At 41.0% G+C, this 13279-nt stretch overlaps 1 protein-coding gene across 2 annotated transcripts in view; it reads left to right on the top strand.

Annotated features, from left to right (window-relative positions):
- TRPV3 (transient receptor potential cation channel subfamily V member 3) overlaps positions 1 to 13279 on the top strand; it is a 75929-nt gene that overhangs the window by 20295 nt on the left and 42355 nt on the right. The window contains exons 3-4 of one of the 2 annotated variants that reach the window (XM_086955017.1): positions 3941 to 4042; positions 11672 to 11755. In XM_086955017.1, the coding sequence (XP_086811143.1) occupies positions 3941 to 4042; positions 11672 to 11755 (186 nt within the window). Of the gene's footprint in view, positions 1 to 3937; positions 4043 to 11671; positions 11756 to 13279 lie in introns of both variants that reach the window. The other variant, XM_086955016.1, reaches the window with a different exon arrangement.

Here is a 13279-nt window from a genome sequence, read left to right as displayed (position 1 = left end):
ATGAGTAAGTGCCTTCTGTGAATACGAAAATGATAATAAATTTAGGTTTTTGTCTTAAGTTAGTTCTGTGAATCGGGCCCAGAGTGTCCTGCCTGTCAAGCGACCGGCCAGCCGGAGCCTCTGGCACCAGTCATCACAGAAGAAGTACCCACAGCTCCATGGCAATGAGTCAGTGCGGATTTTGGGAGTCTTCCTGATGGTTTCCACATGCTCATCCTGGTGGATGACTTTTTCCAATACCTGAAGTTGAAATTGTGCCGACCACCTCCGTCAGAAGTCACGCCTAAGGTCAAAAACATAATGGCCACTCATAGGGTATTTGGAGAAATTCACACTGCCAACACAGTGGCCTTGCCAATCCTCTTTCGGGGTTACAAAAAATTCGAGGAGAAAGTTTTATTTTATTTGGAGTTTACATAGTTGGGGTAACTGTGTAAACTCCAAATAATATGAAACAGCCTCCTTGGATTTTTTGTAACCCCAAAGAGGATTGGCAAGGCCACTGTGGAAAAGACAAATTGGATCAACAGAATAAAGCGAGAGAGAGAGAGAAGGGAGACACATTGCTTGGGAGACCACGATTGACTGAAGTAGTCAGGACGCCATACCGAGATAGTGACCAGAGGATTGAGGGAGACTGGCACAAGTTTGGAGGCAATGGGAAGCAGGGGGAGAGAGAAATGGTAACTGTGATGCAATAAAGGCAGGGTTGATGGGAGGAAGACAGAGAGACTGGATGGTCAACAAAGGAGTTGCTAGAAACAGGTAGCAGGATACAACAGGAAAAGGCGTGGCAACGTGATAACACCAAAGCCAAGGGGCTGCCATGTTGTAGTCTGATGTAAACAATGATCTGCATAGCACAGTGGGGTGACATTTTAAAGTCAGACTCGCTCACGTGATATGAATGAAATATTAAAAAAAACTACTGAAGGGAATAAAAAATAAAAAAGAACTTCTTTCTCTGTAGTGTTCATGTATGGCATACAATATTTAATGTGTGAGGAGTGAGGCATAAAATAGACATAAAATAGTTCACCATGCGTGGCAGTGCAAGCCCTCTACAGGAGGCGGAATGATATTTCAAACAGCCAATATCATTTGGTAATAGAGTAAAACTCCATTGTGTGAGACTAGAAACCCCCTTTAAGTATAGTTAAAGCATTAGCCACAATAGAACTGACGTCTCTAACTAGACATAAAAAACATTCAACATTTTGCAAGACTGCTTTAAATGTGTTCAAATCCGTGTGAACCCCGTCTTGTGTTCCTTGTGCTCCGGTTCAGAGTGGACCAGGCTTGGCAGTTTGGGCTGGTCTGTTCTTATTGGGGCAGGACCAAGGGTGATTTACATATGGCTTTGTCTAATCTGAGGTGGCATTGTGGGCAAAAAAATTATGGGTTGGAATGCTACCCTGAGCTGTTGCCAGTGGTTATACTATTTGCAAGCATTCCTTTCATCACTTTCATGCGTGTTTGATGAAATGTGTTGAAGGCAGGCTCAGGATTCAAAATGTAAGCATAGTGAAACACATGAAACATTGGTCGTCGAGTAAATCATTTTGAAGTAGCTTCGAAAGTGTATAGAAATACGTATTATGAGGTCACCAGAAAATAAATGGGGAGGCTAAAAATATACAGGTGGTATTTTAAAGTAATCTAGTTCTTCTAATTAAACCAGTTCCCGAGTCTTGGCAGAGCAACACCCTGCTGCCACTTCCTCATGGATTCACCGGCTGTCTTGATGAAGGAGTACATCAGTTCATGAAGCTTCCATAAGTTAGTGACCTTTCTTGTCAAAGGAAATATGTTGTAATTATTTCACAAGACTGGAATTTCTTTACATTACCTGAAATGTCAAATTACAGCTGATATATTTATCACTGTGCAATTACATGGATTGTTCACACATTCCTGCTAATGTTTTTAGCAATTCCTTAAGAAAATACATTTAGAACGTTGTTTCATGGAAACCACACCGTAACACACTGCACACGATAAGGAATCCATGAAAAGAAAACGATGAGAGATAAAACTGGCTAGTCCAGGGTTCTCTAGAAAATGGTGCTTGTTAAATTAATTCACCTATACCTAACCTAAAAAGCATGTATTTGAGATGGAAATGTGTGTTTTTTCAAACCCTTTAAACTGACGTTTGTAAAAAAAATGTTTAAAAATAAAAAAATTGACTTTCCAACATAAATTCATATCTGATGTTTGAGTAATCATATGGCATTGGGGGTATGTACTACTCATAATATTACTTTGGTGCTAGGGGTACTGCAGCTATGGGTGTTGTGTATTACCCATGGAGAGGCATTCCCATTATATAAAGCCTTTTTACATTACTGCTGGTAACCAGGCTTGATGTACTGAGGTGATCACTGTTGACAATCTTGCATGGGGTCACCACTGAAGTTATCATGTCTGATGTGGCCCCTATTGCAACACTAATTATATCAGTGGTTCGGGGTGACTTTATTTGATCATAAGTGGCTCTTCATAAACAAAAGGTTGGAGACCCCTGGGGTAGTCTCTGCTCTGTTCTCTTATCACAACTAATATCTTACCACTTTGCAAGATGATAAACAAAGATGACAGTCACAATCTCATATACGAAATTATTTTTTATAGTATTTCAACCATTATTACCCTTTTCATCTCTATTAGACATCATTTTAAACTGACCTACAATAGCTCATAATCCTAAACCTCAAATTGCTTGTTCTTTTTTGGTGAGGTGATGATTTATATCAAAAGACAAAAGGGTGTGTGGAGGGTCAAGGGGTAGTTTAGCGACCTGTATGCTCAATCCCCTATACTTAACGTTCAAAACAATGAGAGCAAACCAAGTCAAGGGAATGGTGTCCAACTATGTGAAAAACCATGAACAAAATTTGAAAGCATGTATGAGCACCTGTCATTGAGGTGCATAGGCTGAAAATAAAACCCCATCAGACCAGCCATTTGCTGGAGAATGCGTCATATGAGGGTTTGGTACAGCATTAGACCCCACATCCGACTTAGTAATGACGGTGTAGGAGTAAATGTCAGTACTTTAGCCATGAAACTCAATGCAGAGATATTGTGCAGTGCTACAATGATAGTGGTACTTAAAAATGGCTACTTAGACTCAGACATAGGTTCAGAACGAAAGACTAAGTGTCAAGATTAAAAGCATGCCGAGTAGTAAGACTACCCTATGGCAATTATACAGAACGGTCGACATGTTTCAGCCAAGTAGGGAATTACCCTGGCTTTCTTCAGGACCTTTAAATACAATATGGCTACTGCAACTTTGAAAAAAATCTTTTTGTATCAAATGTGACATAACAGTATGTACTGAAAACAAGTTACATAGCTACCAGGAACTTGAAAGAATGTGAGTCCACTGGAAGGGAAGAGACATGTCTTCTTCCCAGCGTTGTGTGGATGAAGACCTCATCTCACCCGGCAACCGCTCGGGAGTGTGAGGCCCCGCTCTGTCCGTCGGTACCTCCATTCCCCTGTCGAATTATTCAAATTACTGAACATAAGTTGATGGGTTTGGGTTCAAAACGTTCGATTGCCTTAGACCCGGGACTACAAACATGTGTCTCCATGTTTCTGCTATTTGAAGGCTTATTGAGTAAAGAGGTGTGCAGTTGTGGATCAAAAGTTCCTGTCTGTCTAATAGTATAGACTAGAAGTTGTAAACACTTAAGATCTTCTCGCAATATTAGACAATGTAGAGGACTTTAAATATAATCCTCACATCCATAAACAGCCAGTGAAGTATTTTCAGTACATTTTGTTAATTGAAAAAAATGTAATAACAAAAAAAATTCCAAATCTGGCTCACCTATTGAAAAATGTGACAAAGTGATTAATTGCTATCTTGCTGTCTCATATTGTGTAACCTTTATGTCACTAACACTGTTATGCTCAATTTTTTCAGTAGTTCGTTGTTTGTTCTTGAGCTGGAACCTGTTGAGCCTCTAATAACGATGAAGATGACGGCCCCAGTCTTTTCCAAGCCCATGGATACTCACATCAGACATAGGTAAATGCTAAAAATTATATTTTCGAGTAAGCATCAAGTGCCAATTCACAAAGAACATGTGTATATTTACTCACATGTGAATTTACTCTTATGCCTATAAGTATCCCTCCACTGTTTTTGCTTTTCACCATTTCCAAGTTACTGCTTCAATTTTGATACATAATCTACAAACATTTACAATATTTATAATTAACCCAGAAATAATAAAATAACATTAACATTAATACGTCAAATTAAATATGCAATCAATAAAATAAGTTACATATTCTATGATGTAGCTTCATATTTTTTTAATCTTTTTTAATTTTCATAATATTTAGTAAATGTGAAAAGAAGGTGTCTTTTTTATTGACGTAAAATATGTTTACAGTTTTTTAAAAACTTCATTTAAAATTTTTTCAAAATAAAGTTTATTGTTAAATAATAAATCAATACATTTATGTAATATTTTATCACTTAAAATGTACACATCATTTTAAATATTGAACTAAGTTAATGAATGGGGTGCTATTTTAAATCTATGCCACCATTGCTTTCTATGCCAGTGTGGTTTTGTGTGGTGCTTGCTTTAGTACAAGGCTGAGCTAGAGTATGCTTGACCTTCTTTTGACACTTTTAGGGCTACTTTAACTATATATATATATATATATTCACTGAAAAACCATAGGTTTCACACCAGTTATAGTTAGGTGGAAATTTTACTCGCATAAAACCATTGAAATTCCCACGTTATAGTTAGTTGGACTCACTATAACTTGCCGTGCAATGCACTGCTGATGACGTCACATATTACATCACTCATGACATGGTCAGTGACATCACTCATGACATCACTGATGACATCTCAAATGACATCACTGATGACAACATCCTTGTGACAAAGTGGCAGACCTCCTATCAGCATAAAATAACCTTTGACACACACATTCAAAAATAGAAGCTAACATTTTCTTAAAAAAGGAGAAACTAATACCAATTACAACAACTTATTAGGTAATTCCAACATCTACATACACATCCACTCATTCACCAACATTTCTATATAGTCACTCATGCATGTACTTATTCATCATATGTACTCCTACACCTATACATCCTGTTACACACTAATACTCATCCATATAGTTACTGTTAGCGTTCTAGTTGTTCTTTAGAACACTCTGGGACATTCTGTCATTGGGCTATAGTTAGGCTACATCTGGCTGATATTTGGGCTACATTTGGGCTCGTTTGTCTCTGGTGGCCATCTTAGGAGACTGCATATCAGAATTTTTTTAATGAAATATAAGAGGATTTGAGAAGTCACTCAAAATGTGCCCTAATTTTTCTTTCTTCAGCACTAATCATAATTTCTTTGGCAAAATGAACCCCCTCATTTTGTTCCTTTGCAAATTAAATGTTTTAAGCGTTAACACTTTATTCCAATCAAGATGACTTCAGGTGTGCCATACTTTTGTCATGAGTAAGACTGTTAGTGCTCTAGTTGTTCTTTAGAACACTCTGGGACATTCTGTCATTGGGCTATAGTTGGGCTACATCTGGCTGATATTTGGGCTACATTTGTTTTTTTTTGTCTCTGGTGGCCATCTTTGGGATACATTGGGCTACATTGGGCTACATTTGGGCTCTAACATATATATAGCCCAATGTAGCCCAATATATATTTTTTCAAAGTTCATTTTCGTAAAAACCACTGGAGCACATATCTTGAGACATAGCAAAGGCACATCGGGCTACCAGTCCCTACAATGTTGCCAAATTTGGTGGAAATCGATTCAGCCGTTGGGGCTAAAACTGAGGTCGACCGCCCTATGGAAATTAACATGGGGAAAACAAGTTTTGGGACCCCCCTTTTATCTCGGCCCCCGCTTGACGACTCCCCCCGACACTTTCAGAGAAGGACCAGAGCTCTGCGAGGCAAATTTGAGGAAATTTTGAGGCAGATTCGTCAACCGGCGCCAAAGTTATTCCAAATAGAATTTTGAGATTTTGCATTGAAAAAAATCCTAACTATAACTACCTACTGGCGACCGCCAGTAGGTAATATATATATATATATAATTATATATATATATATATATATATATATATATATATATATATATATATATATATATATATATATATATATATATATATATATCACTTTGATACAATGATCAAAATAACAGTGGAAAGGTTAAGCATGCCCACATATCCACATATTATTTCACACATTCCCATCCAACAATTGTACTGCATGTCTAGTGACTCTCACAACCTTCAATAACCAGGAAAACTGCAAAACTCTTGCAAGATTCTCTTCCCAATTTCGTTCTGACACAGGCTCCCACTTTGACTGTTCTTTAATCACTACTTTACTTTCCATTCTCGCTCTGATACAACCCAGATTCTCCCTATCATCTTCTCAAATGCCACTGATCCCAGTGGTACAGGTGTAGTGCAATATGTCCACACCATCTCTTGCACTTTCCTCCTCCCTCCAATTACAATGTCTTTGTCAATGCTCTCTTGCACTTTTCCAGCAACCCCGTTACTTTGTACTGTAGCTGTGACCTCACAGCGGTATTAACCTCTTTTTGACAGGGTGGAGAATGCTGTGTGGAAATAAAATGTTTACAGTGACAACTCCAAAACCTGTTGTACTTAATGGTTATGCTCTGAAACCCTATCAAATATTTGTTCTGGGAGCTTACAAAATACATAGGTTACCTGAAGCTTTCTATGCAATGATGTCAGACCAGTTTCTGAACGATAAAAAGCTGAACACAGCAGTCACTGATAGTAACCGCTTTGAATTGTGTAGATTGAAAAGGTTTTCACCGATCTTCCCCAGCACACAGAATAGATACAGAACGTGCAGCATGATTCCAAACTTTCCTCACATGCGCACACACATACATGGTAAAAGTGTAGCAGCAGTGTACACTTCCGCTCACACACAGCATGTGGTGCATGTGCCACAGCGGTCCACGCTTCAAAGAACAGTAATGGCAAAAGCATCTACAGTGCAATCCACCCTTGCTTGTGTGTGTATCAGGGGCATTTGAGTTTGGTGTGTTGGTGTGTGTCTGCGTGTCTGTGAGTAGTGTAATGGAACTGCTTGACTCTGTGATGCTTTGATGTCATGATGTGTTAGTGTGGTGAGTGCATGTGAGTATCTGCATGTGTGTAAGCACCGTTGTGTAATGTGCTTGGTTGTTATGTTATGTTATGTTAAACGTGCTTGTATAGCGCATGGCTGCCACAACAACGGGGTGTCCCAGCGCTCGCAGGCGGAAAACCAGGGAAAGTGATGCAGGCCAGAAGAAAGACAGACAGGTATAGTCACTTTCTGGGTCCATGGAAACGGGAGCGGGGCATGCGCATACACCTATACTAGATGGATGCAAACAGCCAGGTTTTAATCTGTTTTCGGAATGCCCAGTGATCGTGTGTGCTGCGCGCCATGAGTGGAATAGAGTTCAATACTAGTTCTAACTACCAAGCGTTCCGCAGGGGTCTGAAAACTTGGATCTTTCCTAATTAATTCCCCCTTTTCGTGACCATTTTTGTCATCCCTTAAGGTTGTTGCCTCTCTTTTTGCCAAGCGCCCTGAGACCTCTTCTGGTGATTTGTTGCGCTATACAAAAGCTTTTGACATTTGACATTTGACAATAGGGCAGGGGCAATACACCTAAAGGAGCAACCTCCCGCTATGCTCCTGCGCACCCTAGGGGTGCAGGCCAAACACAGGTCTGCGGAGTGCAGTGCTCGCATAGGAACATAAAATGTACATAGTCCCTGCAGTATCTAAATGTAGAGGTTGATGCTAACAGACGAGCTAGCAGCAGAATAGGTGCTAAATGAGGACAGAGGAAGTGTAATTAAGTTGGTTGGGGATCAAGCAGCAACAGAAGTGAGCAGGACAAAGCCAGACACATTAGTAACCATCCTGCTGAGCCAGTCTGTCCAGCAGCTTAGATGACACTGAGCACATACCACTTGCAAGGCTCCTCCCGTCCCATTCCAAGTGCGCAGGAACACAAGTGGGGATTGCACACACATCTGAATTTAAGGGATTACTAATAGTTCCCAAAATTTGTACTGACCCCTGGGATTTAGCCTGAAGAAATGTGTGTGATAAAAAAAACATGATTTTCACAACTTGCAAAGGTAGAAAAGAAGCAGGATTACTCTGTTATTCCTCATTATGTGCTGTGGAACTCGGAATGGTGATGTAAACTCGCACCTGGGAATAAATAAACCCTGCAGTGTCAATATTTCCATGGGCAGTTTTACCTCCATGGAATAATGTGGCAATAGTAATTATGTCCTATGTCCTGTCGGACCACTGTGGTCACAACAACCCACACACTACATGTGAGAAACAGGCCCAAAATGATCTCCCTACAGCAGCAGACCTCTCACCCAAGTACAATGAGCCGGCTTCTGCTAGCCGCTGCCACCACCTGAAGAACATCACCCTGTTTCACTGCATGCGCGTAGTTACTTACTTACAGAGTATGAACATGTACGAGATCCCACATATAAATATATTTTGACCATACATAGAATTATAGATGGGTAACAGTGAATTACGGGGATGTTTTTCACCAAGGGATTCTGAGTGACATCAAATCGACAATGAGAGCGAAGCTAGAGTTGTTGTATATCATTTTATGTTAAGCGTGGCACCCAAAATCACCTGCCCCTGCTTCCAACTGCTGTGCAGTGACAGAGGATTAACAGGGGAGCCACACATATTATTCTATCACTTATCCCTGCCCCATCCTTGACCAACTCCCACCACAGTCCCTGCCTTCCTTCCCAGTCAGGCCGCTGTGCTTTCTGCGGATGTATGACGTTACAACGCATACTTTTACTCCGCATACCATTACAACGCGGTATTCACAACGCATACCACTACAACGCATAGCGCTTTGGGGTGCTGGATAGTGGTAAGTATAATTTACTATTCTAACTCCAGTCCCCGTGGACCCTAGGGAAGGTGTTGGATAGTAAATTAAACTTACCTCTTATCCTAGAGCGCCCCCCAGCGCTATGCGTTGTAATGGTATGCGTTGTAATGCCTGCGTTGTAGTGGTAGTGCGTTGTAAAAAATGCGTTGTAACAGGTGAATGCCGCTTTCTGCAGACAAGCAGCACTGTGCTGACAGGCTTCCAGAGACTGATTTTTGACAGGGTGGAAAATGCTTGCAAGGTCTTTACGAAGTAGCAACGTCATAGCAATGAGTTGTGCCATTTAGAAACTGAAATAAATGATAGCGGCTCTATTCTGAGAGCCATACATACCAACATAATTAATATGAAGAAGAATCCAAACAACTCCGTTTTATAGGGAAATGTCTGGGCATGTTTGACGATCCCCATGTAGTGTGCCTTGCTGACTTTAGGCAGTTTGGCACAGCACAAACGAAGCATACTTTTAAGTGTTGAGCCAGTGCACCATGTGATGAGGGGTGCATAGTAATTCTCTGTGTCATTGCCTAGTCCACTAACACAAAGCTGTCTGTGACGTGGGAGCAACCCTACTGCAGCAGCTCATCTGAAGTGATGCAGCACACAAAGCATGTGTCTTCCTGTTCATCAAGTGTGAGCAGCTGTGCCGATGTCAGGAGGACAGGTAGACTCACCCGCAGCAGCAGGCCCTGTGGAGTCTGTGAAACGTGATCATGGGCCCGCTCTTAGAACAGTGACTGGGCGAAAACATTACTTTACGGACTGCACGCTCTAAACTTTGGATGTTACTTCTGAGATTAACACAAACGTCTTTGTGTGAGGTGGAGGAAGAGTGAGGAAATGGGGTCTAGGAGAGGGAAGGGAATGCCAGGACCCCCTACTCGAGAAAAAGTGGGAAAGAGGCAAGGTTTGTCTGGTTCTTATGTCCAACACCCTGGAATACTAGATGCGGGCCCAGCAGCTCAGTCAGTATATGGCACAGTAAACATACCCAGGAGTCCATTTCATTCCCACTCGGGACTTGACTCGGATGCTAGGCAGATACCTGCAGCTCAGGTTCAGTTTTGTGCAGAGACACACTTACGAAAGTGGCATCACAGTGAAATGTCCCTTCACGTGGAAGCTTGCAGGAGACATTAGGCTTCTGGAGCAAGAAGTCTTGAGAGTCTACTTCCACATTGTACCTTGAATTTCTTAAAGATGCAGGAGGCTGAAGGCAGAGGGCCACTGAAGTTGACCTGACAATCTTGAAATGATGTCCACCATGAGGTCCACGTTGGAGGAGTGGGGATGGGCCTCCGAGAGGGGGAGGCCATGGAAAGGGTAAGGCTTTGGAGCACCAGCAGCACTGCCTGGAGAGCAGACACCAACGTGCCTGCTTGTCCTGGGGAAGTTACCAATCCTGCAATGGATGCGACAGAGCAGAGAGTCTGCTACAAATGACCTGAAAATCAACAGTGTGTGACCATTTACAGGTCACCTGGTGCTCATCGGTGGCCGTGCGAAGAGCGTGAAAACCACGTGACACACGCCGGTCGATGTTTGTTGGCAGGTCTGCAGAAGCCACTCAAGGCCATTGCAAACCTTCGGGCCAGATTCACACATCTTTTTTCTATGATGGGTGGAACTTCTGGAGAGTTAGGGGTAAGTCACACAAAGTCATAAAAAGAGCTTTGTGGATCAGGCTATTAAACACCCTCATCTTGGCACCCAGATTTGCCACTGAAATGGGATGATTCTTCCCTGCCACACCTTAACACCAAACAAAGGAACAGCCTTCAGTAGCAGGAGAGAAGACAAGACCTCGCTGCAAGTCAAATACCACTCAATCCTAATGATTCAATGGACCAATCTCATGGTGTTTCATTGGTTCCTGGGCGCCAATGGCAATGTATACTCAATAATTATGACAGCATCAACCAGGCCCCTTTGCACCGTTGCTGTGCTTCGATCTCCTTTTGCAATCTCTCATTTGGTTAGAATGCAGTCATTCCTACTTGTCTTTAAATATTTGGAGGACATATTTTAGTAATCAAATAGCTCTAGGTCTAAATTCTAAATTGTTGAAGTTTATTAGCAACCGTAGCCGAGCCACATTTTCACAAACAAACGTCATCAGTGATGCAGGATACTATACCCCCAGGGCTCCTCGTACATACAGTCTGGCATCGTGGGGTTGTGTAGATGCCACCGCAAGATGAAAGTGTTGAAGCGTCTGTAGAAATGAGAGACAGTAAAATCTGATCCTTGCCTGCAGTGACAGTATTAAAAGCATGGGAATGTCTAGAAGCAGCCAGGGTTGACAGGACCTTCGATGGAAGGCCTGAATGGTAAATACTCGATGCGCAAATCTGAAATTCATCAATGACGCCTGGATGTCATCTGCATTATTATCTAGAATGTGCCTAGAATGAGCGGCCATCTCAAGGGCATCATGCTTTGGCAAGAAATACAAGTGCCACGAATACCAGTCAAATCGCTGACCATAATTCGACCACACATGTCTTACATAACAATTCAATTAATAACATAAATATTATTCAAGGTATAATGAGTTTTTCTGCTCTCCACACTGCCTCAGTGGTGTTTATCGCAATGTTTCCTGCCTGCATTTATTTTTGTATTTTGAGTTTCCCAAAACTAATATAGTTTTGTTTTGATTGTGCAGTGTATCTGGGCAGGGTGAAGACATGGATTCCCCACAGACGCCTCAAACTACTACACCTCCATCTTTAACCTCCGTAAGCAGCCTGTAAGTATTTCTGTGCGGGACCGCGTTTTAAGAGAAAATTCATTTTATTAGGATGTAGAAGGAAAAAGAGGATTATTCCTTTTGATTCCACTATTCTCGTTCATGGACGGTCGGCTATCCTCCCAGTTCAGCACTCACTTTATCTTTGTCTCTTATTTTCACAAATGAATGTATAACTTACTAAATGTTTGAACCTACGAATACACTTTATATAGTCACGTTAGCAGGAAAATATAGACTGTGCTTTCCCACAATAGTAGAATTGTGGAAAACAAGTCAGAATGATTTAAATGTATTGTTTATCCTTTAGTTTAATTTTTCGAGAACATGTGAATAGAGCATTAGCATGTCTAAACAGATGGACAGTTACATAAAAAAAATCACAAAATCAATAAGGCATAAGAAATCCAGATTTTCATTGGCAGCTGTCCTTTCTTACATGTTTCAGCCCAGTGTTTGCGAATACCATCAATAAAGGTGTGGAAGCATACTAAAATTAGAACATTGTAATTTAAACAGCAGATATTTTATACAAATATCTTGGCTGGAATAGGATACCTACTGCGTAAAACACGTTTCTTAAGCAATGCAGGTTCACTCTCCGATCTGCTTATTTGAACATATAAACGGTACTTCCTGATTGTCTGTGGCTGTCCCACAACTCACACCTATGATGCAGTGACATTTTTGCACAATTGGGAAAGTTGCTTGAACCAAGAAACTTCTTCTGAAATAACAACTTCCTGCTTCAAAAATCTCTGGACCCTTATTAAACAATGTATAATATTAGCTGTGAGAATAGAGAAGCATAATTCTGCTTATCCAATAGGAAATACATGGAGATAATATTTAAAGAAATGCAACTGTAGTTTTCTATCCCAGTAGTCTGGAGCAAGAAGCTCCAAAAGTCGCTGGGAGTTCTATACTCTGGACCTGGGCGACAAGTGAGCTCCCTGCCTACAATACAATCACATTCTTAGACAGGACCTTTAGTACAAGTCTTCGCTCATCCCTTTATCACAGGCACTAATGCCTATGTTCCACACAGTGTCCTGATGATGACTTTGTGTAAGTGACTGAAAAGGGTCGAAACGTCGACAGTTCAAGAATTGTACTAGGTCTCATCCTGATTTCCAAGAGACTGTTCTATGTGCCTACAGGTAATGACCCAGTATTTCTACTCTTACCCTAGTCAATTGCGTTGCATACCTACCCGTAGCTATTGTTTATCACTGGGTGATCACAGAGGACATTGAGCACAATAATCAGCAGTTGTTTGAAAATTGTACGATATTTTGAAATAAATATGTGTGAATCCGCTAGCTCTCCCTTTTTCATGGCATTCATTGCATTTGTGAGTTGTTTACCAGAATTGTTTTAAAATTATCCTAAGTGAGTTCTTAGTAAACCATTGTTCTCCGGGCAAAAAGTCTGATGTGTGGGTAACGCCTATCATGTGAAGAAGTAGACCTGAAGGAGTAATAACATTCAACCAAATGAGCTTTTAAAAATTGACAATGTACT

This window comes from Lissotriton vulgaris, chromosome 2_1 (genome assembly GCF_964263255.1).
Source record: "Lissotriton vulgaris chromosome 2_1, aLisVul1.2, whole genome shotgun sequence".
NCBI classification, from domain to species: domain Eukaryota; kingdom Metazoa; phylum Chordata; class Amphibia; order Caudata; family Salamandridae; genus Lissotriton; species Lissotriton vulgaris.
Note: the sequence above shows the minus strand (reverse complement) of the source record. Positions and strands in the feature narration are given on the sequence as shown.